The sequence below is a fragment of the Ustilago hordei genome (genome assembly GCF_900519145.1).
Source record: "Ustilago hordei strain Uho2 genome assembly, contig: UHO2_contig_11, whole genome shotgun sequence".
Taxonomy (NCBI): domain Eukaryota; kingdom Fungi; phylum Basidiomycota; class Ustilaginomycetes; order Ustilaginales; family Ustilaginaceae; genus Ustilago; species Ustilago hordei.
Window position 1 is genome coordinate 354,476 of NW_024545272.1, and position 26,488 is coordinate 380,963.

The 26,488-nt window shown below is 51.7% G+C and overlaps 13 protein-coding genes across 13 annotated transcripts; 3 read left to right on the top strand and 10 right to left on the bottom strand.

Annotated features, from left to right (window-relative positions):
- Positions 1-234: 234 nt before the first annotated feature.
- UHO2_04934 (uncharacterized protein) lies at positions 235-3,051 on the bottom strand (the record flags this gene model as incomplete). Its single annotated transcript, XM_041557465.1, has 1 exon — positions 235-3,051. The coding sequence occupies one exon, from the start codon at positions 3,049-3,051 to the stop codon at positions 235-237; it is 2,817 nt and encodes a 938-aa protein (XP_041413399.1).
- A 1,249-nt stretch (positions 3,052-4,300) lies between these two features.
- Positions 4,301-6,190, top strand: UHO2_04935 (uncharacterized protein; the record flags this gene model as incomplete). Its single annotated transcript, XM_041557466.1, has 1 exon — positions 4,301-6,190. One exon carries the CDS (start codon positions 4,301-4,303, stop codon positions 6,188-6,190), a length of 1,890 nt encoding a protein of 629 aa, XP_041413400.1.
- Positions 6,191-7,148: 958 nt separating this feature from the next.
- UHO2_04936 (putative alt1 - alanine aminotransferase) lies at positions 7,149-8,903 on the top strand (the record flags this gene model as incomplete). Its single annotated transcript, XM_041557467.1, has 1 exon — positions 7,149-8,903. One exon carries the CDS (start codon positions 7,149-7,151, stop codon positions 8,901-8,903), a length of 1,755 nt encoding a protein of 584 aa, XP_041413401.1.
- A 314-nt stretch (positions 8,904-9,217) lies between these two features.
- On the bottom strand, positions 9,218-9,820 carry UHO2_04937 (uncharacterized protein; the record flags this gene model as incomplete). Its single annotated transcript, XM_041557468.1, has 2 exons — positions 9,218-9,654; positions 9,739-9,820. 2 exons carry the CDS (start codon positions 9,818-9,820, stop codon positions 9,218-9,220), a joined length of 519 nt encoding a protein of 172 aa, XP_041413402.1.
- A 452-nt stretch (positions 9,821-10,272) lies between these two features.
- UHO2_04938 (uncharacterized protein) lies at positions 10,273-12,357 on the top strand (the record flags this gene model as incomplete). The annotated part of the gene is made up of 1 exon (XM_041557469.1): positions 10,273-12,357. The coding sequence occupies one exon, from the start codon at positions 10,273-10,275 to the stop codon at positions 12,355-12,357; it is 2,085 nt and encodes a 694-aa protein (XP_041413403.1).
- A 101-nt stretch (positions 12,358-12,458) lies between these two features.
- UHO2_04939 (uncharacterized protein) lies at positions 12,459-14,624 on the bottom strand (the record flags this gene model as incomplete). The annotated part of the gene is made up of 1 exon (XM_041557470.1): positions 12,459-14,624. The coding sequence occupies one exon, from the start codon at positions 14,622-14,624 to the stop codon at positions 12,459-12,461; it is 2,166 nt and encodes a 721-aa protein (XP_041413404.1).
- An 815-nt stretch (positions 14,625-15,439) lies between these two features.
- On the bottom strand, positions 15,440-16,681 carry UHO2_04940 (uncharacterized protein; the record flags this gene model as incomplete). Its single annotated transcript, XM_041557471.1, has 1 exon — positions 15,440-16,681. One exon carries the CDS (start codon positions 16,679-16,681, stop codon positions 15,440-15,442), a length of 1,242 nt encoding a protein of 413 aa, XP_041413405.1.
- Positions 16,682-17,701: 1,020 nt separating this feature from the next.
- On the bottom strand, positions 17,702-18,661 carry UHO2_04941 (uncharacterized protein; the record flags this gene model as incomplete). The annotated part of the gene is made up of 1 exon (XM_041557472.1): positions 17,702-18,661. The coding sequence occupies one exon, from the start codon at positions 18,659-18,661 to the stop codon at positions 17,702-17,704; it is 960 nt and encodes a 319-aa protein (XP_041413406.1).
- A 764-nt stretch (positions 18,662-19,425) lies between these two features.
- Positions 19,426-19,872, bottom strand: UHO2_04942 (uncharacterized protein; the record flags this gene model as incomplete). The annotated part of the gene is made up of 1 exon (XM_041557473.1): positions 19,426-19,872. One exon carries the CDS (start codon positions 19,870-19,872, stop codon positions 19,426-19,428), a length of 447 nt encoding a protein of 148 aa, XP_041413407.1.
- Positions 19,873-21,262: 1,390 nt separating this feature from the next.
- On the bottom strand, positions 21,263-21,835 carry UHO2_04943 (uncharacterized protein; the record flags this gene model as incomplete). Its single annotated transcript, XM_041557474.1, has 1 exon — positions 21,263-21,835. One exon carries the CDS (start codon positions 21,833-21,835, stop codon positions 21,263-21,265), a length of 573 nt encoding a protein of 190 aa, XP_041413408.1.
- An 885-nt stretch (positions 21,836-22,720) lies between these two features.
- On the bottom strand, positions 22,721-23,479 carry UHO2_04944 (uncharacterized protein; the record flags this gene model as incomplete). The annotated part of the gene is made up of 1 exon (XM_041557475.1): positions 22,721-23,479. The coding sequence occupies one exon, from the start codon at positions 23,477-23,479 to the stop codon at positions 22,721-22,723; it is 759 nt and encodes a 252-aa protein (XP_041413409.1).
- A 620-nt stretch (positions 23,480-24,099) lies between these two features.
- Positions 24,100-24,858, bottom strand: UHO2_04945 (uncharacterized protein; the record flags this gene model as incomplete). Its single annotated transcript, XM_041557476.1, has 1 exon — positions 24,100-24,858. One exon carries the CDS (start codon positions 24,856-24,858, stop codon positions 24,100-24,102), a length of 759 nt encoding a protein of 252 aa, XP_041413410.1.
- A 444-nt stretch (positions 24,859-25,302) lies between these two features.
- UHO2_04946 (uncharacterized protein) lies at positions 25,303-26,466 on the bottom strand (the record flags this gene model as incomplete). Its single annotated transcript, XM_041557477.1, has 1 exon — positions 25,303-26,466. One exon carries the CDS (start codon positions 26,464-26,466, stop codon positions 25,303-25,305), a length of 1,164 nt encoding a protein of 387 aa, XP_041413411.1.
- Positions 26,467-26,488: the final 22 nt, after the last annotated feature.

The window sequence follows — 26,488 nt, forward strand, 5'->3', positions numbered from 1 at the left end:
CCTTTCAGCCTTTCAAAGGTCGCGCGCGTGTTAAGCAGGGACGCGTCTTCACTTTACTGTAGCTCACTCAGACATAGACAAGACAGACCCTCGATAAGAAAAGGAAAAAAACAAAAAAACAAAAAAAAAACAAAAAAAAACAAAAATGTAGCGTGTTAGTTGCATTCGTCCTGACACCCCAAAGATCGAGCAACAACGACAACAACGACACTGACGAGGACGAGGATGAGAGCATCAAGATACCGACATCGAGCTAGTTTGCTTGAGCAATGCAATCTCTTGTTCCATCTCGCTTAGTGCCTTGCGCATCTCTCGCCCCGTACGTCCGCCCTGATTCGATCTACCGAAAGCAATATCGAGCTCCTCGATAGCCTGAGTGAGCATCTGTTGGGCCAACTCAACCCGCATCTCCTCAGGAACGCTAGGCGCGTTCTTGAGTATGGAAAGTGTTCTTTGATCAGCTTGTGCAGCCGTCTGTTGGACTGCTGCACGACATACCGCAGCATTTGGCACTCCACCCATCTGCAATGCTGCACCGCCTGCAAAGTCGCCAGCTTCACGCTGTCGCATACGATGCGTGTTGTCCAACTGTGCCAACACCAACTTGGCCAACGTTGCAATAGCAATCGCTCTGGCTGGGTGACCTTTGGGGTAAACTGGTGTGTTGGAGGCTTGCGTACCTGCCACAACCAGCATCTGCATTCTGACCGCCTCGTCCAAGCAGTACGCTGCTGCTTGTTCCTTTGATGCATCTGCTGGATCAAGAGATAGCAAAGTGGAGCCGACTTCAATGAGGCATGTTGTCGCCAATCTGAGCAGCTGGAAAAGAGGTTGCCAAGAAGGTGGGTATCGCTCCACCAAGCCTGGTAGTATCGCAGCGCACTGGTTCCATGCCAGTTCCGACTCGCCTCGGTCCAGCAATCGCGACGCTTGCTTGAGTACATCTATTGCCAGTCGAGTGTCTTCTGCCACATCTGTTGATGTCACTTGAGACGCCGAGTGGCACTTGCTGCACTTGGCGACCAGTGTTGAAGACAGCGCTGATGCTTGCGCTGCACTGCTGTCCGACAAGTTCATTGCTGAACCGTCGATCCAAGCACCACATCGTTTTGGGCACCACACCGCGTGTCGAGGATCGATCCAGTTGTTGGGTCGAGGCGGCCGTACTCCGAATCCGTCCTGTGGCGCATGCTGCATTGGTGACGAAGAAGGAGAAGCAAAAGGCTGTCCGCTCGCAGAAGCCAGCTTGGCCTGACTCTTGCGACACAGCTCGCAACGGCAGTCGAAGCAATATCGCTTCTTGAGGTAGTTACGTCGATCCTGATATGTATCCGCAATGTCGACATACGAGATGAGCAGCTCTTCACCCGGTTCGATCGCCCTCAACGCCACAAGCTGCATGATCCTATCCTCTCCATCATTCCACTTTTGTTGCCCGTTCTTAGCAGCGCCGCCAAAGGGAAACACGACAGCTGCATTGGGTGTGCAGGCATGATTGATCATTGCCATGCTCGGATGCATGCAGACACCGAGTGGGTTGAGATCACTGTCGGTGAGTGTGAACGAGTTGCTGGCGAATTGACAGACGAGGTCGAGCAGTTCTTTCGCCGAGTCGATGCCGACCGCACGCAATGCGTCTCCTTGCGACAAAGTAGATTCGGGTTGCAGCATCTCGTCCAAGTGAGCTTCGCCTCGAGTGACAGGTCCAAGTGTAGCACTGGCACGTGCTGCCGCGGTGAGGTACTGGGCAAGGTGCAGCGCAAGTTGTGCCTGTTGCTGCAGCTCTTCCGGTGCGAAACGTTCTCGATGCGAACAAAGTTCAAGCAGATCACCTCGCTCGCCGCGAGCTTTATCCTTACCACTGCCACCACCGATACGACTTCGTGCCCAGATCCAGCGAGCCAAGGCACGCATCATCGAACTTGGAAGTCGAATGCGATCCTTGCTGCTATTCGAGCTTCTGCTACTAGCTCCTGCTCCACCACGCCCTCGGTCAAGACCGCTGTCATCATCGCTCTCGTTACCCTGCAGTTGACCAGCAGCAGCAGCCGCAACCACCTCATCATTGTCCTGAAACGAGCCAATGTTGAAAGGTGCACTACCACCTTGAGATTGGGCAAAACGATTTGCCAGAGGCTGATCGAGCTGTCGCAAAGCAGATCGGTAGGTGTGAAGCTGCTGCATAGCTTTGAGCGCCTTGCATTCGTCGCGATGGGTAGGCCAATCACGTCGTTGGCATGCAGACGAACAGTATCGCACCACTTTGCATCCAGAGCATCGTTGTAGCTTGCCTGCCGTTGATGCAGCAGCCTGTTGGGCGATCGGCTCGGAAACTGAACGAGGCGAGTAACAGGCCGAGCAGCGTTGTTCGAGCAAAGCAGTGGAAAGCACAGCTACCTCGGGTCGAACACGAAGGAGCACATCGCCAGGACGACAGCTGGTAATGCCAGCAGCTGCCCATCCACCGGGAGCCGAATAGGAGCTGGACAGAAGCTGAGAATAGGAATAGGACATCGAGCCAGAGAAGGAGCGCGAGCGATTGGCTGGAGAGAAGGCGGAAGAGGAGCTCGAGATGGAAAAGTGGGCAGGTGAGAGGCCATTTTTCGGCAATGGCGCATAGAAGAGGGCACGCTCGCTCGAGAAAGGATCGAAGCGGAGCTCGAGGTCCTGAACGTCGGGCAGCCTGACTCGACTACCTGCAGCACCTGGCTCTTTTTTGGCGTTGGCGCTGGCATTGGCATTGGAAGGAGCTGGTCGTTGTGGAACAGGTGATGGTTGTTGGCCGTGCTCCATATCAGTATCGGGCGTCGGCCTCGAGCTCATTGCGAATGCATTTGATGGTGCTGATCTATTCGAAGGACCCGGCATGGCAACCGGAGTGGCAGGTGGACCCATATTTCCTGTTGCTGAAGCTGATCCGAAGCCGTAATGCTGATGTTGATCCGATGAGCCTTGAATGGCTTGAGCAGCAGATGATAGCGTGGAGAGGGGATTGCGTCTAGCTTCCCTTTGCGCTTTAAGCGCGGCAAAGGAGGATGCTGACGAGATCATGTGTCGAGACGAGGCGAGGTGAGTTGAAGTGATGATGGTGTGACAAGGTGTCGTGTCGCACAAAACTGAGCATCGTATCAAATCATGATTCTGGCAGAAATCAAGATGCTTGCCACCACTAAAATGCCAAATTGCCGGTGGATAAGGTTGTGCGTGCCATCATTAAGCCCAGGCACAGGTCGGAATGGGATTTCATTTTGTGATGCCGAATCTCACTGTGTGATCGCTGCTGGCTGCTGAGATTGCGCATTCTCCTGCACTCTGCTCACGATTAAATCGGCACAGAATCGCAATCTCGGCTTGGCTAGCCCGATTGCGTTTCTCACTTCACAATTCGCGGTTCCGATCGACTGCAGCTTGCACATCATTTACGCGACACGTCTGCTTAGAACAGCATTTCCTACACGACGCGTCGACATCATCCTTTCTCGTCAATTTACGCGAAAAGCAAGCGTGACTGAGACCCGAACGCGTTTGATGAAATTCCACACTTTCTCTGAGCCTGTCACAATTTCAACGCACAAGCCCACTTGCACGTCGCGCTCTCTTCTCTTGTAAACACGCCGTCGACAGAACTCGAGACAGAGCCTAAGCAGAGAAGGAAAAAGTGAAGAGGTGGAGCACGATCCGCCTGTCAGTGGCGTAAAGGAGCCCAGCGTGAGTGGTGGAGCTAGGCTAGAGCGAACACAGTTCAAGGAGGAAAGGGTCTTGCTCGTCCTTTTTTTACAAAAGCATAGCTGGGCTGAGCATGCCAAAGTGCTCGTCACAAGTCTTGCATAGCTTCCTTCTCGATTTCTCTTTCACTGTCTTCCGCAACCATCTTCCGCATCTCTTCGGCATCATCCCTCCATCCATACCTTCTTCCAATGCAACATCATACCCCTTGCCCCACTGCTCTATCTCCAGCCAACTAGCTTTTATTGCTCATCACATCCAAATCGTATTCTCTCTATCACACCACTAGCATCCTTCCGACTCAACCCATTTACCTGCTTCAATCTAGACCGGATCATCCTCACGCCCACCCTATTCCTGGACTACTTCCCTCTGCGCCCTTCGTCGTACACACACTCGGCATACCACTATTCCGCTCCACAACATACCCCTGTCCATGAAGCCACCTTTTCTGGCATCGCAACCTCGCAGCTGAGCTTTACGACTCGTGCTCAATCACGCATGCTCGCAAGGTCGAGTGACCTGACAGTGATTCCATCCGTTCCGCTTCGCTCGAACAGCGTCTCGCTTCACCATGTCGATCCAGCAAGCTCTCATCTCTCCCCCGCTGTCCGGCAGGACAGACAAGGCAGATCATCCTCACAAGGTCACCGACGCAGTGGATGTTTTCGGCTCAACAGGCCAACAACGTGAGCCCTCGCACTTTGATCGCAGTCATCACCCCTCCATCGCAAGCCCCGTCAAGAAGCATCATGACTCTCTCTCAGAGGCAGAACACGCCGCGCCTCCTCTCACTCCACCCATGAGCAAGGATGTCCGTCACGATGCTCAGACTCGTCAACGGGAAGAACTCGCCAACCGTCATCGCACCAGCTCAGAAGCTGACCTATTCGATCTGGACGCACCATCCGCATCAGCTTGCGCAGCGCACCTAGCCGCACCGGTCCAAGTGCGCACCGCATCATCTGCATCCACTTCCAGACCGGGCCTGCTCGAAGCTGCCCACCTCGACAACCCTTTCGACACCCTTAACGACGGAGTTGACTTTGCATGCGATGGCGACCACAACCCGTTTCTCAATCGCAAACGACCCACTTCCTCTTCCTCCTACTCTGAAGCATTCAAATTTGCCTGTCCGGCTTCCGCTACCTCTCAACCCCCGTATCCTCAGTACGACGCTTTCGACAGCGACCAAGACGCTGATGGATCTGTCCACGAAGATGACTTTGCCTCCGACTTGCACGGTAATGCTACACGAAGAGCATCCTCATCATCCAACGCTACCACCACTCCGGCACGCATCGGCAACGCGCCCGTCTACCGCCCAGCGCGATCATTCTCAACGCACGTCAGAGTGAGCAATGAGCCGGTTACATCCACCATCCCTATCCGCGATACACCCAAGAACCCATTCCTCGCAGGCGGACCGGCAGACATCGGTTTCGAAGGACCCAACCGACACTTGGCCTACCGACGTGCTAGACAGATCCCAGGCAAAGAGCGAGGCAAGATCACCTATGTTTTCCGTGGTCAAAGGGTCACGTATGCTGATCCAGAGTACGATTCCGAAGATGACCATTCCGAGCTCGAAGATGAGCGGGCGAGAGTGAATGCGTTCAACCCGCATCACAAGCAGGATCACCCACCGAGATTGCAGCCCAAGCTGTTGTTCCCGCCTTCAATCCCAAGCTCGGCTTATGCGACTGCAGGTAGCAGCTCGAGTATGAAGAGTGGGCATTTGCATGCGCCTGCCTCGGTTGCTAGTCGACGCAGCTACACGAGCCAGGCGTACCTGCCGCGTGCGGAACTGGCTGATGACGAGTTCGGCGGTGCGGGGAGCAGAAGTGGGTCTGAGGAGAGAGGTCGTGTTTCAAGCAATGGAGCTGGTTTGTTTGCGGCTCAGATTGCGGCAGAGCAGCAGCAGGAAAGGCAAGCAACTGCAGCGCCTAAGATCGCACCTTGGTACGCTTCGAGGTCGACTTTTCACGACGGCACTCGTAGCCAAGAAGAGCAGGAGTACTCAGGAGATCCGCTACCATCCAAGCAGCACCACTACACTGCACCTTCCAGCTCAGCAAGGCTGCAGAACATTGTGCACGACAGCTATTCTGCCAGCGAAGAGACTGCAGCTATCGAGCCAAGAAGGTGCGCAGGTGACGAAGAGAGACGGACAGCAAGGGCAGCACTCTTGGCTCGTCTAGATCAGACCAACTGGAGCGATGACGAGGGAGATGATGATGAGGGCGGAGACAACAGATTCGGCCGTCGTCGTGCACGCGCAGGCAGCGAAGGAACCCTGGATGAAGACGAGGAACAGTACCCAGTGCAAAGCTACGCGTTGCCATGTTCGCAGAGCCAGAGGAAGCGTTTATCGGACGAGTTGCAACTGCAACCAGGACATGCTGAAGAGATGGATGTGGTGGGGAGGCCTATGAAGCGGTCTCGTGCTTCATACGCTTACTGAAGCAGAATCAATTGCTACAGAGGATACACAGACCACACACTTGCTCCATCATCATTGCGATCGTTTCAAGTTCGGGTCAAACACTATACATTCAAACATACACATGCATTTCATCTTCTCGCAATCACCTAGCATCTCTGTCCTCATCATCATCATTGCCTGATCGCGATTGCAAGTAGGAGCTCGTGTTGAGGAATGCACAATCAGGGGCGGTAAAGCAAGTGGCGAATCGTTAGCATTCAGAGAGAACTAAGTACAAAGCAATAGTACAAAGCAATATCAGGAGTATATATGCCTATACTGTCAGTCGATGTGTGCCTATGTAGATGAGGTGACACGTATGACTGCGTGCTGTTGTCGAATGAGATAGGGGCGTTGGTGGGTGATGTTGAGCGTTGGTGGGAGTTGACGGGTGGCGACGCTGAGCCAAGTTTGCGGTCATGTTAGAGCATGAGTACGCGGTCATGTGATTTCACTGCTCGAAATGGCCGTCAAAAGAGCGAGCAAAGCCTAACAGAACAAGATGGTCGATGAAGCAGAGAAATACGAATTTTTTTCGCCTTGTTTTCCAGCTCTCTGATATGATCATTCAGAAAGGCTATATTTGACGCCGGTTTGAAGCCCGCTTCCCTTTCTTGCCGCCTCTCTCTCTCTCCTGACCTTGCGTCACTCTTCCACGCGTTCTCCTTTCGTAACCGGTTCAGCCCGGAATCTTCGCCCCCTCTTCTCGCTTTCAGCTCTCTGACTCTTTCTCTCTCTCTCTCTCTCTCTCTCTCTCTCTCTCTCTCTCTTTCCCCAAGTTAGTGTAACTACCCGACGCCTGGTTGCTCTTGCCCTGTGCCCCCACCCCCGCATTTGTCGTTGCCCTTGTGCCCATCCTCTCCTCCTCGGCCACCTCGCCCCCTTCCTCCCGAGCCGGTCACTGTAGCTGCGACTATTGTTGCTCATAATCAACGTCATGTCTCTCCTTCGTCTCGCCCTTCCTCGGGCCATCTCTTCCTCCTCCACCACCATCACGGCCTCCCTCTCCTCCTCGTCATCATCATCCCATCGAGAGCTCTCTACCTTCGCCATGATGTCCGCTAGAGACCGCTCCCTCTCCCGATCCTCGGCCTCCTCCGGCTCCTCCTCAAGCATGGCCCTCGACTCTGCCTACGGATCCTCCTATACTACCCAGGCTTCGACCTCGCGTCATTTCGCCTCCTCCTCCAAACCCCAGGCCGGCGGTTACAAACCGGTGTTGACCATCGAGACGATCAACCCGCACGTCCTCGAAGCCGAGTATGCCGTTCGTGGTGAGATCTCCAACCGTGCCAACAAGTACGCTGCCCAGATCGCCCAAGGTAACGCCTCCAATCTCCCCTTCTCCTCCGTCGTCACCGCCAACATCGGCAACCCTCAACAGCAGCCCTACCTCGCACAGAAACCTTTGACCTTCTGGCGTCAGGTTGCCGCGCTCACCGAATACCCCGAACTCATGGAGCAAGCCGGTATCGACAAGATCTTCCCCAAAGATACGCAGGAACGTGCCAAGTTGTTATTGCAAGATATCGGAAGTGTCGGTGCTTACTCGCATTCGAAAGGTGCTCCTATCGTTCGCAAGCATGTTGCAGAGTTTATTCAACAGCGTGATGGCTACCCTTCCGATCCGGAGTTAATCTATCTCACTACAGGTGCTAGTGGTGGTGTTCAGCTGTTGTTGCAGGTGCTTATTGCAGGGCCTAAATCAGGAGTTATGATTCCCATCCCTCAGTATCCTTTGTACAGTGCTGCCTTGGCATTGTACAACGCTCAACCGGTCAAGTACGATCTAAACCCATCCGATTATTGGGCCTTAGACGTAGAGGCTATGTCGCGTAGCATCGATGAAGCGCGTTCCAACGGCGTCGATGTTCGTGCCTGTGCAGTGATCAACCCTGGTAACCCTACCGGTCAGTGTCTTTCCTACAAGAACGTTCAAGATTTGATTCGAATGGCATACAACAAACGCCTCGTTCTACTCGCTGATGAGGTGTATCAGGCCAACATCTATCAGCCTCAGGAGAGACCTTTCCATTCGTTTAAGAAGGTTCTTATGGATTTCGCTGGCTCGAGCAACGCCGAAGAGCACAACATTGCTAAAAGCGTCGAACTCGTTTCGTTCCATTCCATCTCCAAAGGTGTTTCGGGAGAGTGCGGTAGAAGGGGCGGATACTTCGAGTTGACCAACATGGATCCAGATGTGGAAGCACAGATTTACAAACTCGCCTCTATCTCCCTCTGCCCTTCCCTCCAGGGTCAAATTGGAGTGGATATGCTTGTTAAACCCCCCACCCCGGGCTCTCCTTCTTACGACCTATACAAGCAGGAAACCCAAGGCATTCACGCAACTCTCAAGTCTCGTTCCGACAAGATGGCTGAAAAGTTCGCTCAGCTTCCCGGTGTTCAAGTCGAATCAGCTCAAGGTGCTCTGTATCTGTTCCCGAGAGTAACACTGCCGAAGAAAGCACACGAGGCAGCAAAGCAGAAGGGAAAGAAGGTAGATGAGTTCTACTGTTTGGAAATGCTAGATGCTACAGGTATCTGCGTTGTGCCGGGTAGCGGATTCGGTAAGATGCCAGAAAAGGACACTGGAGCTTGCTTCTTCAGGACGACAGTGTTGGCAAAGGAGACCGACGAGTTCATTGAGAGATATGGAAAGTTCCATACCCAGTTTGTTGAGAAGTATGCCTAAGCCACTAGCGATCGGTCAGGATATAGAGTTTCGTTCATCTGTACCATTCCCTCCATAGTCATGCTTCCGGCTTTTGTCCAATTCAGCCATTGATCTAGAAAACTCATATGCGAGAGTGAGAACTGTGTTTGAAGACGTTGGGCAGGTGTCAAATGGATTTCGAGTTTGCTTTTCGCTGGCACAACGATCTGAGATTGATTTTCGTCTTGTCCAACTTTCCACATACACATGTACAGACGACCACTACACTTGGTATCACCCTGTTGGTGTCCAGAAATCCGTTGGTATGAGTTTCAATCGAGCTATGTGGACCGCTAAACCAGTCTCCCACCACCGCTCCCCCCATGACTATCACCAGCATAACTACCAGTTTGTTTGCTCGCATGACCTTTCGAGTGTCTTTCCCCCGCACCCGGACCTCTATTTACCTCATCCACTGCACTGCCTGACCCCGCCTTTGAACTGGGTAAATTACCTTCACCACCATGAGTATCACCAGCATAACTCGGCTTATTCCCGCTAGTTGCACCTCTACCCTGGCTCGCAGCTCTATTCGCCGCTGCATTTGTTGATGTGTTTGGTGGTTCTACTACATCTTTGAAGCCCAAGTTGTCCATGTCGTCGTTGTCCATGAGTCCTTTATCCATACGACATTGGAGATAGGCGCGGGAGAGGTGTCGACATTTACCGTTGTCGTTGCCGTTGTATTTGATACAGTTCATGTATTCTTGCATGACTTGCTTGCATTCCCCTATCACAAGCGCAGAGTGGCATGATGAGGTTGAAAAGATTAGTAAGGGTAAAGTTAAAGTGGAAGAAGGGAGTAAGAATTTACCTTGATGATCAAGAGGAAAAGAACCCCTTTCGGGAGGAGACACTTTGAAGTCGGAGAATGTGGGTGGTCGACCAAATGACATCTTGGACTATCGATTGGCGGTTGGTTGTGATGGTGGTGTGTTGGGAAGCAAGAACAGCCCCTCGAGCTCTCAAGCGTGTTTGTCAAGTGAGCAAGAGGACTTGAGTTGTGCTTAGAAGGCGTCTAGAAGATGAGTAATGGACCTGCTGAGAAGGCCTGTCACAAGAAGGATTGCTTACCGAGACAGCCCTTCAGGGTTTGCCTTCAGAAGTGGAGGTTGGGCAGTGACGGAATTCGGACATGCTTACTCAGCTCAGCATTTTTCTACCCATTGTTACATCGGCAGTTTCCTGACATAGTCCAAAAAAGCGCCAAGAGTGGAGCTGGAATTCAGGGTGCAACCTCAGATGAGCTTCTTCGGAACACGGCCCACATGCTGCTTCTTCTTTCGACCACACAACACCATCACCTACAACGAAGCCACGCTTAGGCGGTAGGAGGGCATGGGCAAGGATGCCAGCATCAACACGAGAAGCAGCAGCAACTTCTCCCTCATTAGAGAACTCCACCGCTGACCCCCTATCCGGAGTCGACACAATCATTGTAATCGATAATGGAGCACACAATATTCGCATAGCCTCCATACCCTACCCCCTTCCCACCTCCCTCTTCCCCTCTTCCTCTTGGTCCAGCATCGACACTCGCACGCTCCTCTCTTCCATCCCTATCGAAGTATACCCCAATGCCATCGCCCGTACACGCATGCCTCACACCATTCCCTCTCACTCCTTTCCAACCGCAACCGCACCAGCCCCAGGAACAAAGACATCGATCTTCGTCTCATCCCACATTCATTCTCTCCTCGACGACTATGCGGCTTTGCATCTTCGACTACCGCATCAGAGTGGAGTGATTGTAGATTGGGCTGCGCAAAAACGGATTTGGGATCATGTTCTGACGAATCATCTCGTAAAGACTGAGGGCGGGAGTGGAAGTGGAAAGAAAGGCAAAGGCAAGTTGTTGGCCGGCAAAGCAGTGGTGATTACGGAAGCGTATCTAAACCCAGAACCAGTACAGTCTGCGATAGACTTGATGCTGTTTGAACAGTATGGTACACAAGCTGTTTGGCGGACGACTAGCGCTGATTTGATTGGGGTCGGAAGTGACGTTTTCTCGCCTTCAATACCACCCCGTCCTATCACACCGCCGGAGGAGGTAAAAATAGAGTCAACCGCAACCTCGTCTTCTTCCAAACCACCTCTCCGCCCAGCCCGAAGTTCGGACGCGACAGAGCCCTCCCTATCCCGCATAAGCTTTCCCTCTCGTCCGCAGTCGCTGCTAGTAGTAGATTTAGGCTACTCCTTCTGCCACGCTATCCCCATCATCAACTCCCAACCTCACACCGCTTCCATCCGCCGTCTGGAACTGGGCGGAAAGATGTTAACCAATCTGTTGAAAGAGACGCTTTCGTTCGGACAGCTGGATATGATGGATGAAAGTTGGCTCATGTCTCATATCTTTGCACGCACTTCTTTTGTGGCTGCCGAGGTCGGCAGGAGGGTCTACGGGGGGAGAGAGAGGGTGGAGAGCGAATTGGAGAGGATAGGGGCAATGAGTGCCGGTGAGTGGAGTTATGAAGATTTGTTACTGTTGGAGAAATACCGTGGGAGGTATAAAGAGAAGGGAGGTGGCAAGCAGGTGCGGTTGGAGTGGAGGTTGCCTGATTACGGAGGAAATAGTAGGAGAGGGGAAAGGGAGAGGGAGAGAGCAAGATATGGGTTCATTGTAGATGGGCCTAATCCTGCGAAAGCTGGCGAGAGGCAAGCGAAGAGACAGAAGCTGGATAAGGAGGAGGTTGATTGGGATTCGGCCTTCATCGCTTCTTCTTCCTCATCTTCTCACACAATCCCGAAGAAGGATGGAGAGGAAGAAGAAGAGGAGGAGGAGAGAGAGGACCTTCAATCACTGACCCTATCATCCGAACGTTTCAGCATCCTGGAAAACCTGTTCAACCCTTCCGCCCTCTCTCTGGATCAAAAGCCCCTCCCTGAACTCATTCTCGACTCCATCACCTCCCTGCCCGCCTCTATGGCTAGTGCAGGGGATATGATGTGGAGCAACATAGTTCTCACCGGCGGTCTATCGAACGCAGTAGGCATGAAAACAAGGTTAGAGAAGGAACTTCGACCGCTAGCACCGAGTGATGTGCCCGTGCGCATCCTTCCAGATCCTAGAGAGGATAGAAGTTTGTTACCGATCCAAGCTGGGGTGCTGTGGGCGGTGGAACTAAGCGCAAGAGAGGCGTTGAGGCGAGATAGGAGAGGAGAACAGAAGGAATCGGCGGGGAAGAAAGGAGCGAGGAAAGGAAAAGGTAGAGGTGGCGGGAGGAAGAGTGTAAGTCTTGCCCCTGCCGACCGAGAGGATGAGGAGGAGGAAAGAGGGGAGAAGGGGAGATGGATGACATATGCTCAATGGTCTAATCCTCCGACCGTCGGAGGCGCTGCGGCAGGCGAGGTTGATATTGTTAAGGCTGCTAACTCTGTGTTCTACCCTGCAACACCCGCATTTGCACTCGGCACAAAGAACAGTAGAGCATAAGTACGAAAGGGAATGTAGTTGTATCGATACCAAATTCATTAACGAAAGTGGACGTTCTAGAAGAAACGAAAGTGTACAGCGACGAAAAGAAAGAAAGATGTTCAACGTCGAATAGGCCTCGCAACTTCCCTAGCACTACTAACAGCAGCTGAAGGATTACCTCCCTTAAACAACCCCCTCACATTTTCTCCAATGTTGCTGCCAGCAATTTTCATCCTACCCCAAGCATTTCCAATCCTATCACCCAATCTATTCCATTTACCAGCTACAGGTTGCTGATCCATCCGCTGCTGGTTAGGGCCTACAGGCCTCGCCAACGCCTTCAACCGGTTAACCTCCGTCCTTACCCTCGTCGGCCACTGCTTAACCTCCGTCCTTACCTTCGTCGGCCACTGCTTAACCTCCGTCCTTACCCTCGTCGGCCACTGCTTAACCTCCGTCCTTACCTTCGTCGGCCACTGCTTAACCTCCGTCCTTACCCTCGTCGGCCACTGCTTAACCTCCGTCCTTACCCTCGTCGGCAACTGGTTAACCTTCGTCCTCAGCCTCGTCGGCCACCTTTCCGGAACTCTGTACAAGAAAGTGCCTTCATGAGCAACTCCAAACGTCGACATCGTATCCCGCACTCCCTCCGGCCTCCAAGCTTTCGGCCACGGCAGAGCTTTATTCTCGGGAACCACGGACGTTCCGAACATCTCTGGTGGAGCAAGGCCTCCACCAGGGGATTGACCGGTATACACCACCCGCACTTGATTCTTGTAATTCTTTGGATCGTAAAATACCCTTGCTTCTCCAAAAGTCTGCGCTGCATCCCGAGCTTGGTATGGGATTGTTCTATCTGATGCGGTCTCACCGAATTCGTGGACGGCTGGTTTGCCACCGGTGGTGTAGTAGTTTACTATTCTGGGGTTTTTGGCTATTGCGATATGGTCTTTAAGGTCCGCCAGATGAATTCTCATCTTTTCCTGGACAGGAGCGAAGCGTGACGAGATGCTATCTTTCACCTTTGCGAGTCTCGACGAAAACGTAATTGCAGAAGGTTTTAAATTCGACCACCTAACCTTTTGCCTCGATATCGGCGCCAAGTTTTGATCGGAGGGATACGTCTCTTTAATCTCGGCCTCTGCCTTCTTCGCATCGTGCAATATGGGTGGAACATAGCCAACACTTTCCCTGTACACATCATGATTGGGTTTGTTGTAGAACCGGTAAACTTGTGCTCCGCCGGGTGCGGTTGGGTCGGAGTATGAGACGAGTTGATATGCGTCTGTCGTTTGGGGTAGTTGGGAGATGGCTTCTTTTATGTGTGAGTTGGCGGGGTTGGTGAGATATTTGTCGAGGGCTCCGCTGGGAAGAGGCTCGGCGGCAAGAGCGATGTTTTTCCCTTTCCCTGCCTCTTGCCTAGCATCACTAACAGCAGCTGAAGGATTACCTCCCTTAAACAACCCCCTCACATTTTCTCCAATGTTGCTGCTAGCAGTTTTCATCCTACCCCAAGCACTTCCAACCCTATCACCCAATCTATTCCGTCTACCAGCTACAGGATTCTGATCCATCTGCTGCTGGTTAGGGCCTACAGGCCTCGCCATCGCCGTCCACCAGTTAAGCTTCGTCCTTAGCCTCGTCGGCCACCTTTCCGGAACATTTTTGAAGAAACTGTCTGGATTACCATTTTCCGATTTCACCTTTGCGAGTCTCGACGAAAACGTAATTGCAGAAGGTTTTAAATTCGACCACCTAACCTTTTGCCTCGATATCGGCGCCAAGTTTTGATCGGAGGGATACGTCTCTTTAATCTCGGCCTCAGGCACATCAGCCGGAAGAGATTGTTCATCTCTAGCGTTAGGACTTAGGAGATCAGCTAACTTAGGCTTCCCCGACCTCGTCCTCGGGCGGTCAGAAGGAGTTGTGGAAACGGAAGGATAGCTAGACGGTCCAAACGCACCATCACTTCCATGTGAACTAGGTGCTGGAGAGCCAGCTGACCAATCTGCGGTGTCAAGGGCGGATTTGTAGCTTGACAATGGGGAGAAATTGTTCGGCAAGCTAGAAGATCGACGAAAACCGGTGGACAGATCGGGACGGCTGGAGAAATCGGTGAAAGATGGAGTGGAGGATGTTGTTTGCTGTTCTGTGGCAGATAATGGGAATGGCTCGGGGCTTCTTCGGTTGAGATGGCCCCGCTTGGAGCCCGGGTTGAAGGCCAGGGAAAGAGTGGCGAGGAAGAAAGAGATGAGGAGAACGCGAGGGAAAGGATTGGGTATCATCTTGATGACGTTTCTACCAGAGAAACGAACGAAGGACTGACTGAATGAATGTGATGGTTCGAAAAGAGAAGGCAGACAATCGAAAAAAGGGGGGAGGGAGGGAAAGATGTGCTTCATCGAAAAATCACTCTTTTTTATAAGTAGGAGGGATGAGAGTGTTTATCGCAGTCATGTGGGTCAATGAAGATGAAGTGAGGAGGTTGCCACATTGATGTTGTGATTAGTAGCTGGCAGTGGTTGCGAACAATGATCGGTACCTTGGTGGGCGGATACAACGAGCAATGGTAAGCTCCCGACGTTTCGGTTCCTTACAACAAGGGGGTGTTGAGAGTGTTGTGGACTCTCCAATCACCAGTGTCGTTCAATGGAGGGGTGTGGCAACGGTTGAGTGGGTCGTTTGATGCCAAATGAGGCCGCCATCGCGCGACGAGTGGCTCGACCAGCATGTTCAGCAACCGCAGGGAAATCGGTCAAGCTCGGCAAGACCTTGCGAACGTTTGTCAACACGTGTCGCCGGGCCGGAAGTGCCTCAAGATTGTTGATGTTGACTCAACACAAGCGGAGAGATCATCGAGGGTGGGACAATGGCGAGCTCAGTGGTGGAATTGAAGTCTTACGTCATCGTTCTGTGCTCAGATCAGTCACAAACTCTTCACAGCCTCAACTCATAGCGCACTTGAGAGGGAGAAGGAACGATGCGATTGCCAGCAAAAATAGCATCAACTCGATACAAACAAGGGAGGAAATAAAGCAGGAAGAAAGGGGGACGCAAAACGGGAAGAAAGGAACATTAGCTGCGATACCAAATCGCTGCTTCAAGGTCCACGAAAGTACTTGAACCCGCCCGCAACTCTACCAAACAATTCTCTGGCTCCTTTGGTGGGTCTCTGAGTCAAAGAAAGTTCCGATCTTGCCTCCGTAGCTGCTGGTCTGATAGCAAATGATGGCATTTCCACCGTGTCAACCTTTTGCTCCCTGATAGCTCTTCGAACCTCTTTGTCAAATCTATTCTTAGTCCTAACAAATCTCGTTGGCTGATTTTTAGGGTTATGGTACCAAACCTTACCATCAGCTCCTTCAACGAAGAAAGGCATATTTGTTTTCCTCATTCGATTGATTGTAGCAGCGTCCCATCCGTAGCCGGGCAGCTTGACTGCGAGGAATTGCTTTCGAAATGTAGCTGGCCACACCTTAAGTGAGCCGGCTGATGGTCTGAGTTTTGAAGTTTCAAGCAATTGATTGACCTGCTTCGTGCTCAAGGAAGGCGAAAGACTACGGTCACCATACCAAGGGAACTTCCAGCCGGAGAACCAGGAGCCTTTGGTCCCTTCTCGGATGGGCACGGATCTTGGAGCGGGCAAAAGTTCCTCACGCTGCAGAGCTCCTGTGTCCAGAAGACTGTTTTGGTCTGCCTTGTGCAGGAGTACTTCATCTTCGTCGATCGGAGGGAGTATGTCTCCAACGGAAGTTTTACCTTTAGTCTCAAGGGGTGACCTCTTCCAAATCTTTCTCAAGGAAGAGAGGCCCGATCTGGCATTCCGGCTCGTCTCGGCAACTTCACCGGCAAGATTGCTTTTAGGTAGGATGACGGTGCGAGAGCCTTCTCGGCTGAGAACCTCTCTGACACCTGCAGCTTGAGTTTCTTCGACCTGTTCCTCTTCGAACCCTTTCCCACGTGTTCTTTCGCTATAGAAGTACACATCTCCGTCTGGGTGTTCGGCAAAGAAAGGTTGGCCCCGTTCCATCATGTGATTGAGGAGACATTCCTTCAAGGTTTCCGATGGGACTTTGATGGCATGGTAATAGCCGATGTGGGCAGGACTGATGTATGCAGGTGCACTGTGACCAGGGATTTGCATCGTAAAGCCGCGATTGGCACAAATAGTTGCCCGAGTTTCTTCAGGATATTGATTGAGGAACCCTTCATGGGCTCGTTGTTGTTCCCCATTGCTGGGGACGCGTTGAGGCCCTAAACGTTGTGCGAAAAGAATCGGAGCAAGAGTCGCCAGGACTACCAGCTGGAGCAGGATGAAAGCTTTGAGCGTCTTGCCGAGCATCTTGACAAGCTAAAGACGAGAAAGAAGAACGATGCAGAGTCAAGAAGGGAGTGTTCGAGGCTAGAGATTTCTACCTATGATTCGAAAGAACATTTGTGATGAAAGGAGAGAAGGGAGGACAGGCAAAGGTAGAGCTAGCTACGCCCCGTGACTCCTGAGTCGAGTGGGCGAATGATGTGATTTGGATCAAGGGCGGATGAAAAAGTGACGAGACTTGGCGAAGCCTGACATTGTTTAAGTATATCATGCTTGCGTGTCACCAATCCCATCGCTGGACGATACTGTTGTAAGCAAGAACTGCAACAATATCAGGCAACTCTTCCCCTTCAACGTGCTTTGTTTTGATGGGCGCAGTCAACATTGAATGTTGCGGCTAAACACAGAGTCAGGAAGCATCCTCTGATGGATGTGCCTCCATGCTATCCACCAGAATCGTGGCGTCGCCTGATTTGACGAGCGAAAGATGATAGTGGTGGGTTCTTTCCTTGTAGGTGAGGGTCGATGTGGAAGAGCAACCATGACCATAGCGAATTGGGCGTTACCAACCAAATGAAGAGCATGTGGGCAACACGAAACTTCACAGAGCGGCGGCCGACAAGGGTGGTGACCACCCCACTCATCTCATCACTCGGAAGTTCCAGCACAGATTCGACCCACAACACGCACATCAGACTCAGCAGAACAGAGTATTCTAGCGCTCCTTGTAGGTGAGGGTCGATGTGGAAGAGCAACCATGACCATAGCGAATTGGGCGTTACCAACCAAATGAAGAGCATGTGGGCAACACGAAACTTCACAGAGCGGCGGCCGACAAGGGTGGTGACCACCCCACTCATCTCATCACTCAGAAGTTCCAGCACAGATTCGACCCACAACACGCACATCAGACTCAGCAGAACAGAGTATTCTAGCGCTCGCCAGCTTCAGACCTCAGCCGAAGTACCTCGATGGTGACGACTCGCTGACGTTACTGTACAGTACTTGTATTCATCATTGGGCCTGATCGGCTTCACTTCTTCGCTAGACTTGCCTGACTCGAGTTTTGACAAAGGCGAAAGGTTTCTTGAAGAAGGACTTTGCCCCCTTTGCGAGCTTTTGAAACCAGGGGATTCTGGGCTGAGATTGCTTTACCACCGCCCGTTCCACCACAGGTGGAACCTTAGCCGCAGCCAGACTCGCAGACGACGCACTATCCGAAGTCTCCGAGTCTGTGAAATCAGAAATCTCTAACTCTGCGCCATCCGATGTCTCTGCTTCTGGACCATTCGATGTCCTTGCTTCTGCAGTCGAGACTGGTTCAAAGTAGCGGGAAACATGCTCTCGGTCCGAAGCTAAGACTTTATCCGTGTACGAGAAGTGCTTCTCATCTCTGGTATCGAAGAACCAGGCCTTTCCTCTAGTACTCAACGCATAGAATGGCACACCTTCCTTCTTCTTGAGCTCCAACACCTGTCCATCGAGGCCGTTTCCCAGGAGACGGATGGCGTGATACTGTTTGCCGATTTCAGATGAGCTCGGTGTTCCTGCTTCATAGGTGATCCTGGCAGAAGGGTCAACGACATGACGTTCCAATGGGTCGGGAAACTTCTGAGCGGCATCGGGATCCGGAAAGAAGCTGAGAGGATGTTTGATATGAAACGGCACGAGTTTGCCCTTCTGCCCTCGCACGAGACCGGTCGTTGGGACACGTTGCGGGCGAACATAACTTCGGCGAGTCTCGGCCGAGGAAGTTTCGGCGATTTGCGCGGCAGGTGCGGTAAGTGGGTTTGGCGATGTGATGGGACTCGGTGGGTGCAAGTCGCTAAGTGCGGCACCAGAACCTTTGTTGTCATTGCTTTCAGCCCCTTTGACTGGCAATGTAGAATCCTCGGGTATGACGAGCAGAGCTCTTCCTGCCAGTGCAAGCAAGATAGGTGGGAAAAACGCCATGATACACAACGCCCGCCTCACTAAGCAAGCTGCTTTCTTTTGTCTGAGCATGGTGTTTGAGTTGAGATCGGCTGGTGCTCGGACGATCAAAAGGAGTCCTCAGTGGAGGCCTTTGGAACCTTGAGACGACGGATTGTTGGTCTCGTTTCTAGGAATCAGGGGAGTCAGCTCCTCGGCGAGTCAGGGGAGGCAAGCTGGTTCCAGAGCACCAGTGAAGATATATGCAACAGTTTCATTGCCGGAAAGGACTTCTACGTTCGTCCCTAACGTCACCGGTCTCGCAACTCGCACACTGTTCCAAGCTTGACAAATAATTCTTAGGCGCTTAACGGTGACAGTCAAGGATGACAGAATCAGAGGTCCCACCTGAGAGCTCCAGCACTTCTGGCGGCCTGAGAGTCCGAACGTAGCACCCACTCCTTTCCCCACAAGGAAGGGACCAGCTCCTGCACATCTGCATCGAGAATCTCTATGATCGGTTCTGCCCTCACAGGGGCATATCGTCAGTATGGAACCACTTTGCCCACCTGGGCTGCAAAAGCCCAAGGTTCTGAACCACGGACCAGCTCCGGTCAAAGGTGGATCGTAATCTGAGCATATTTTGCTCATCCTTTATCACCGTTACCTTGCAGAAAGTTGTGGAACTCGAAATCAAACTAGCTTCATCTGAGTGGCTGGTCTGAGACATGCGCATATATACAGGTCATTCGTTCGATCCAATGCCGGAAAGAAGGTTGGTGTAAGACCAAGGTTTGGTAATCTAAGGTTTGATCAGAATCAATGCGATGTGACAAGAACGGAAGCTTCATCAAATATCAACGGGCACGAGAGGACGTTAGAGTGGAAGTGACACGTTCGAGGACGCTCTTAACGCCTTCTGTCAGCTTCCTACTAAGCGAACGACTCGAGGCGACGGCTGCATCCTCTGCAGGCCCAACTTGCCTAGCCAGAATTGAAACGGTCGGCTCTGGAGCACCGTGGGCAGCTTTGACCGCCTCCAGAACCTTGGGCTCCAGTTTATCTGCCCAAGTGTAAGAATTGCTTTCCGGCTTCCTATCGAAGTCCCGAACCTTCCCGTTCCCACCAATCACAAAGAAAGACGAGTATCTATACGTCATGATGGAGATAAGATCTCGATCGAGTGGCCCTCCGACGGATTTCGCAACTTCAACACCGTCCACCTTTGGTAAGCGCTGAACGAGTGCTCTGGGTTCGAGCGTGTAGAGCCTCACACGACGACGCTTCTTAAGTAGTTCCTTCATTTCGTAATTTAAAGTGGGTGGATCGGATCTGAAACAGATCTAGGAAGCTCTTCTTCGATTTCTGCAATTGAGCCATGGAGCGGCAGCTTCGGTCCTTCTTCCACGGTTTCGATTTCGCTCGGTGAGGGATTTACCGGTAATGGTGAGGCAATGATAGGCAGAATGATCTGCATCAGCAAAAGCGCCTGAGGCACGATGAGCTTCATCCTTGCTACTCCTTCAGGTTTTTCTCATTTTTTCTCGGTTGTTAGCCAGGCGGCGTCACTTCTCTCAATCGGGTCCATGCGCGGGCGCTGGAGCTCATGGAAGGAGTATTGGATGCGTGTTCGAAGAGTGCAGTTGGCAAGTACAAGCCTGATGTGATGAGGCGGTGTGCAACAAGAGGGGCTTTCTCAGAGATGGGCAGCAAGGACGGGGACGACTGTGAAGGGCAACTCTTCAAGCAACGCTCCGTCGAGCTATGAATCTTCTGCACTGAACCGGAGTTTTTCATGCTCCTGTTCGATTCAGTAACAGGCTTGCGCAGGCCTTTCGAATGCGAGCGCAGGTTGCCAGCCCTCATCTATCTTCCCGGCAACTGTCTCATGACCGCTGTGGGATCGACTTCGAGCACATACAGTACTGTACATGCATTTGCTTAGCAGTTCCACTGATACCGTACTCTCACACTCTACAACCAAAAGGCTGCCGCTTCACTCAACTATGAGAATTTGATATAGTGCTCATAGTAGACATTCTCATGACCTTTCGGTTCCAAATGAAAAGCAGATGAACTCAAGGCTATGGCAGACGCTTGGCGATTTTCCAAGCTCATCACTACAGGACCACTTGAATGACACAATTGATAAAAGGGGTGGATTTCAAAGGATTTTGCGAGGATAGGTTTAGGAGTGACTGAGACAAATGGTGCGGAAAGAAAGATGGGACTGACGTTCATCCTGAAGGAGGAGGGTATCGACTCACACCGGGAGTCTGATGATCGGCGCATCCATCGGCGTATCCAACGGGATGGCCGACGGCGTTTTCCCACGCCCGATAAGAGTTGTCGGAAAAACTGTCGGGCGGTCCCCGACGATCAGATCGGTACACCCGACGAGGCAGAAGGCGACCCTCCATCTGATAGTAAGCCTCTGTCGGGACTCCCCTTGAGGGCTCTAATGCCTCTCATGCTCCAGACCTCTCTCCTACCTCTTGTCAGTGTCGAGACGTGTATATAAGGTGTCCGAAGTCGGCCAGTTCGTTTGTATCATCTTATCCCTCTTGTACTTACTCATCAACGTCGATTGCTCAATATCAAACCGTGTCCTGCCACAGTTCACTAGCCTTCCAACACATCCGGTGCAGCGATCTCTCGATGAGGAGATAGCTCCTGCAGACCCACGCCAAGCGTTTAATGCAGATGCCTGACTGCGTTCAACGCTTTGATCACCTCGAAATTATTGCCGCCCGTAAACCTGTTATGGTAGGTAAAGTCAACCCCGCCCTTGGCATTCTCCTTTGCCTGGAAGAGCCAAACTCGGAGATTGTTGTCCTTATTGTTATCCATCACGTAGAAGGACTTTCCTTTGCGCGTCATCGCGGCAAGAGCTTGACTAGCCAGCTTTTCGTCCTGAGGAAGTTTTATAGCTTCGAGATCGTAAACGACGGTGGGTTGTAGAGTGAGCTGTTTTACTAAGGAATCATAATCTTCATGACCCGGACGATTCTTGATCCTGCGATACATTGACCATTTTGACTGAGCAGGCTTAATGGCAGCTAGCATGGCTGGGATTGGTCGACCATGCTTGACAAACCAGGAACGCACATTTACATGCTTAAAGAGAACGACTTTGGGAAGCGGTACCGAGGGGCCCGAGTTCCGGGTGACTATACCGCCCGACTGGGGCATCAGTGGCAGAAGCGAAGCCATCGCCGCGGCGATAATCGTCGAAGCTACGAAGGTCCGGATCAGGAAGGTTTTCATCTTGATGAGTCTTTGAGAGGTAAAAAGAGTGAGATGTTGAGAGGCTTCAAAGAAGGAGATTACAAAACTTATGAAGGTATGGAAAGAAACGCGAGGGCTGATGGGAACCTCTTAAGGATTGCGTGGAGTTTGAGGCCACGACCCTAGTGAAGTGAAGTCAATGGCATGTTGTCAAGTTGCTTGTGAGATTGCACTCATTTCTCAGAAAACTAGGCCCGCAATATGGACCAGTGTCCCTGAGGAACAATCAACTTTCATACTCAAGCACGCCGAAGGTGGGAGCTGATCAGCTCTATAATGACAACACAAGACAACACGGCGTCACATTGGTGGCCACTTTCGTTTGAGACTTGCATTCTTGCCAACACTGTGACGCTGGGCTTCTTCTTTTTTGATGAGCGAGGGTGCAGACTTCTCAAGGCCGATAGATTGTATGGCCTGCCTGGTTTGGCTCGTACCGATGCTGTTGAACACGAACGCACTTGAGTAAAAGCCATTTGGCATGCATCATTCATGTACCCCCACTGATTTCCACCACTTGTCGCACAACCAGTTCTTGTTCTTCAGGCTTCGATGCTGTACAGCCAATTTGCCAAAACTCGGACGCATGGGCTCTCAAGGAGGTCTCACTTGGATGCAGTCAAAACACACGTTCAAAATCTCGTCAAGGCTTGCGTAAGAGCTACACGAGCATGATTAGAATTGACATATTGGAAAAGAAGCGAAAAGAAGCAAAAAGAAGCAAAGCAAGCCTCGCGCGTGGTCGTGGTGCCTTGCTGGCGGTGTCGGTGGTCGACGCACGACAGACGCAGGGACTGTCTACCGTATAATGAGCGCTCCTCAGCGTTGAGGAAAGGTGGGAGATAAGATCAGAGGATGTAAAAGCTACAAGCGGAGATTCGTGATCTCTTTCTTATTGACGAGGTCCCAGAATTGACGCTCGATACTGCCATCTGGGTTAGCTCGGATATTTAAGCTCTTAGTGCCCAGTGAGTCCTCGAACCGCAAGTGTCGCTGATGGTCGAGCTGTTCCTTCAAGGTAAGGAAGTCGCCTCGAGGGTTGGCCTCTCCAGTCAGTACAACTTTCCATTTAGGAGCTTGTTGCGACTTTTCAAAAAAGCCAATTCGTCGAGGAGGCAAAGCATATACGCTTGAAGTATAGGCTAATTTTGCAGCATCCTGACCGAAGTTCCTATGTGTATGATAAACATTGCGAACGCCCTGTTTCACACCATCATTTGCTGCAGCCACTCCCTGTGGCTTTACCGTCATGACTTCTTGCGAATTGGTTTCAAGCGCGTGAAATCCGTTAAAATTGGCGAAAGCGTGCTGTGCGAGTCCGTCAGGAAGGACTTCCTCGGACTTCCCATTGAAGAAAATTACAGGCTGGCCGCCGTAGAAAATGGTTTCGTGGAAGATCGAGGACACAGCGCCTAGAGTCGAAGTTCGATAATTCCTGTTATGTATGCTGCCTTGCTGAATCTCTTCCCAAGTCCATTTCTTTGTTTGCCTGCGGACGAGCTTAGCACCACGGTCACTGTTGTGAATATCGTTGGTGGAGTTAGGCAGGACCAAGGCGCTAGCCGCAGCAGCAAAAGCCATGAGCAGGAGGACCAGCTTGGTTGCATGGCGTGAGAACCGCATGTTTGATGTAGTTCCCTTGAGCATGGAATGAGAAAGCCGGCAAGGGGATTCGGTTTGTTGTCTTGAAGGTGGATGAGAAGGAGACTTGCATTCTTGCCAACACTGTGACACTGGGCTTCTTCTTTTTTGATGAGCGAGGGTGCAGACTTCTCAAGGCCGATAGATTGTATGGCCTGCCTGGTTTGGCTCGTACCGATGCTGTTGAACACGAACGCACTTGAGTAAAAGCCATTTGGCATGCATCATTCATGTACCCCCACTGATTTCCACCACTTGTCGCACAACCAGTTCTTGTTCTTCAGGCTTCGATGCTGTACAGCCAATTTGCCAAAACTCGGATGCATGGGCTCTCAAGGAGGTCTCACTTGGATGCAGTCAAAACACACGTTCAAAATCTCGTCAAGGCTTGCGTAAGAGCTACACGAGCATGATTAGAATTGACATATTGGAAAAGAAGCGAAAAGAAGCAAAAAGAAGCAAAGCAAGCCTCGCGCGTGGTCGTGGTGCCTTGCTGGCGGTGTCGGTGGTCGACGCACGACAGACGCAGGGACTGTCTACTGTATAATGAGCGCTCCTCAGCGTTGAGGAAAGGTGGGAGATAAGATCAGAGGATGTAAAAGCTACAAGCGGAGATTCGTGATCTCTTTCTTATTGACGAGGTCCCAGAATTGACGCTCGATACTGCCATCTGGGTTAGCTCGGATATTTAAGCTCTTAGTGCCCAGTGAGTCCTCGAACCGCAAGTGTCGCTGATGGTCGAGCTGTTCCTTCAAGGTAAGGAAGTCGCCTCGAGGGTTGGCCTCTCCAGTCAGTACAACTTTCCATTTAGGAGCTTGTTGCGGCTTTTCAAAAAAGCCAATTCGTCGAGGAGGCAAAGCATATACGCTTGAAGTATAGGCTAATTTTGCAGCATCCCGACCGAAGTTCCTATGTGTATGATAAACATTGCGAACGCCCTGTTTCACACCATCATTTGCTGCAGCCACTCCCTGTGGCTTTACCGTCATGACTTCTTGCGAATTGGTTTCAAGCGCGTGAAATCCGTTAAAATTGGCGAAAGCGTGCTGTGCGAGTCCGTCAGGAAGGACTTCCTCGGACTTCCCATTGAAGAAAATTACAGGCTGGCCGCCGTAGAAAATGGTTTCGTGGAAGATCGAGGACACGGCGCCTAGAGTCGAAGTTCGATAATTCCTGTTATGTATGCTGCCTTGCTGAATCTCTTCCCAAGTCCATTTCTTTGTTTGCCTGCGGACGAGCTTAGCACCACGGTCACTGTTGTGAATATCGTTGGCGGAGTTAGGCAGGACCAAGGCGCTAGCCGCAGCAGCAAAAGCCACGAGCAGGAGGACCAGCTTGGTTGCATGGCGTGAGAACCGCATGTTTGACGTAGTTCCCTTGAGCATGGAATGAGAAAGCCGGCAAGGGGATTCGGTTTGTTGTCTTGAAGGTGGATGAGAAGGAGAAGCAAAGTGGTCCACATTCTCGCTATTTATACTGCTGAACCACTCGAAACAGTTGTCTCTCTTCAACCTCCATCGATCTTAGCTGACGGTAGCATCGAGGTGGGAGGCCAACAAGAGAGTGAGGAAAAGAGGACATGTGCTTTCACTGTTGCGGACCGTTTGACAACTTTATCTGCAGCCTACTCACTTGAAAATGCAGTATGGGAATGGGAGAGCACGACCAAGATAAGGACACATCTGGTGGGATGGGATCTCGCTCCATTTCAAAGGCGTCGCGATCAACTGCAGCGTATATGATCTGAAGGACTTGGGAGTCGTGTTGAGGACTACGCGCAAGCTCTTGCACGCATTACTTGTTCGTCATCGTCGATGACTGGCACGAAGCTTTGCCACCCAAGGCAATTCGATCTTGCCAGCTAAAGCCAGAAGTCGCTCCTGATTACGTTCTAGGCGGGAGAGTGGCTTAACATAGACTTCCAGATATTCGCCTTCATTGGCTCCAGGATTTTTCACCTTTACCTTGTATGCATATTTCTTTCTATCGATCTTTCTGTATATGCGGAAGCGTCCGTTCTGCTGCAGTTTCAGCATCATATTATCTCTCGTATCTCCATACGTAAGCCGCGGATATTCTGTCAGTGGAATATGCGACGTTCGTCCGCCTTTGTGATAAGCCATGGCTTTGATAGGCCTGCCCCAGATCACAGATGCGATTGTTTTGCCGTAATCCTGCTTGGCGGCCGAATACTCGGTCAGAGCGTGTTGAATTTTTTCCCTCTCACTAACCTCGAGGTCGCTAATCACCTCGTTTGTGCGGGGGTCGACCAATATGGCATCTTGTCCTGGTCGGACGTAGTAAAATTTGCGCGAGTCGGTATAGGAGGCATGTAGCATGTGGTGGAAATCTTCAGAGCCTTGGGTGAGGATGGGCTTGTCATTGACATGTGGTATGGATTCCATGCTTTCCTCACGAGGCGGTTTCATGTTGGTATCTGAAGCTCGGATTCTATTCCGAAGGCGATGCAGATTATCATCAAGTTGGAAGAGCTTAATCGGCTCCGATGCACTATTTGGAAACCAGCGCTGTTCGAGGCGGCTTCCGTAGGGGTCCTTGTGGACTTGGATCAGTATCGCGCGGCGCTTGAGGACATCGACAATTCCAACAGATTGATGGTCTCGGAGGGCTCGTTCGACCGTCGCAGTGGGAGTGTTAATGGAGTACAAGGGAGTTTTGAAGTGGGGCCTCTCTGAGTAGAAAAAGGGGACATCGCGATAAGTACGAGCTTTTTCGTCCAACGTTCTGTCATCCACTATATTGTTTCCATCGAATTTGAGGTACTCTATGTAATTGTAGGCATTAGATGGGGGCCAGGGCGAAGTTTTAGGCACGGTATGGCGACTTGGCTGTGAAGTCGAGGTACTCGCCTTGCCGCTGCTGCCGGAAGCGATGCAGCTTGGAAGCAGGATGAGCGCAGTGACGATAGCTGCGACAAAGCCGATTCGGAACATGCCGGATAGCTTCATTGCGATCAAATTCCCTTGCGAC